Here is a 907-nt window from a genome sequence, read left to right on the forward strand (position 1 = left end):
CACGCACACACGCACGCACGCGCACACACACAAACATACAAACACACACACGCACGCACACACGCACGCGCGCACACACACACACACTACACACACACACACACACACACACACACACACCCACAACTACCACCATGCACGCATATCGTATATTTTCTTTCTTTATTGTTATTATTTATTTACATCCGAGGATGTGCTCACATGCATTTGACCGGCTACGAGTTACTGTCTATATTGAACACGAAAACTGCGCACACTCATCATAAATTTATACTAATATCATATAATATAATAAAGAAAGGGAAAAACACCCTCTCTCACACACATACAATCCCGCCGAAAAAGTTGTTCTCACAAGTAGAAAATTTGTTCACGCAAATAATTTACGCTACCGCTGAATATTTCAAACCTCCGTACACGAAAAAAATATGACGAAATATACGAAATTACGAACGATGTATACGTATGAATAATGAAATTATGCGTATTGTAGATTAAAAAAATTCCGCTTACCTTAGATTGGTGATGGATGCGTTGCGGCGTAGCGCGCTCGTCAGCACGCTGACTCGGTCCGTGTCCTGTAGCATGGCCCCGCTCAGACTCAGATGTTCTAGGGAGGTTCCTTCCTCGATAGCTCTGCACAGGTCTTTGAATTCACGCTCCTCGAGCGCGCAGTCCTGGAGGCAGAGGAAGCGAAGCGTGTTCTGCGACAGAGCTTGCAGGATCTCGTCCAGTTCGCTGCTTGTGAGAGTCGAACCGACCACCTGTATGGATGCTATCATCATGCTGTCTCTCTGTCGCTCTCTCTCTCTCTCTCTCTCTCTCTCTCTCTCTCTCTCTTCTTTCTCTGTCTCTCTCTATCTCTCTCTCTCTTTCTCTCTCTCTATCTCTCTCTCTCTCTCTCTCT

At 45.6% G+C, this 907-nt stretch overlaps 1 protein-coding gene across 1 annotated transcript in view; it reads right to left on the reverse strand.

Moving 5' to 3' along the window:
• Window positions 1-832, reverse strand: part of LOC106820285 (leucine-rich repeat-containing protein 73-like) — a gene marked incomplete at its 3' end in the record, with an annotated part of 2,076 nt that extends 1,244 nt beyond the window's left edge. Inside the window, exon 1 of the mRNA XM_014824806.1 lies at window positions 514-832. Coding sequence (XP_014680292.1) covers window positions 514-785 — 272 coding nt within the window. The remainder of the gene's footprint in view (window positions 1-513) is intronic.
• Window positions 833-907: the final 75 nt, after the last annotated feature.

This window comes from Priapulus caudatus, unplaced genomic scaffold, assembly GCF_000485595.1.
Source record: "Priapulus caudatus unplaced genomic scaffold, Priapulus_caudatus-5.0.1 Scaffold9545, whole genome shotgun sequence".
NCBI lineage: Eukaryota > Metazoa > Priapulida > Priapulimorpha > Priapulimorphida > Priapulidae > Priapulus > Priapulus caudatus.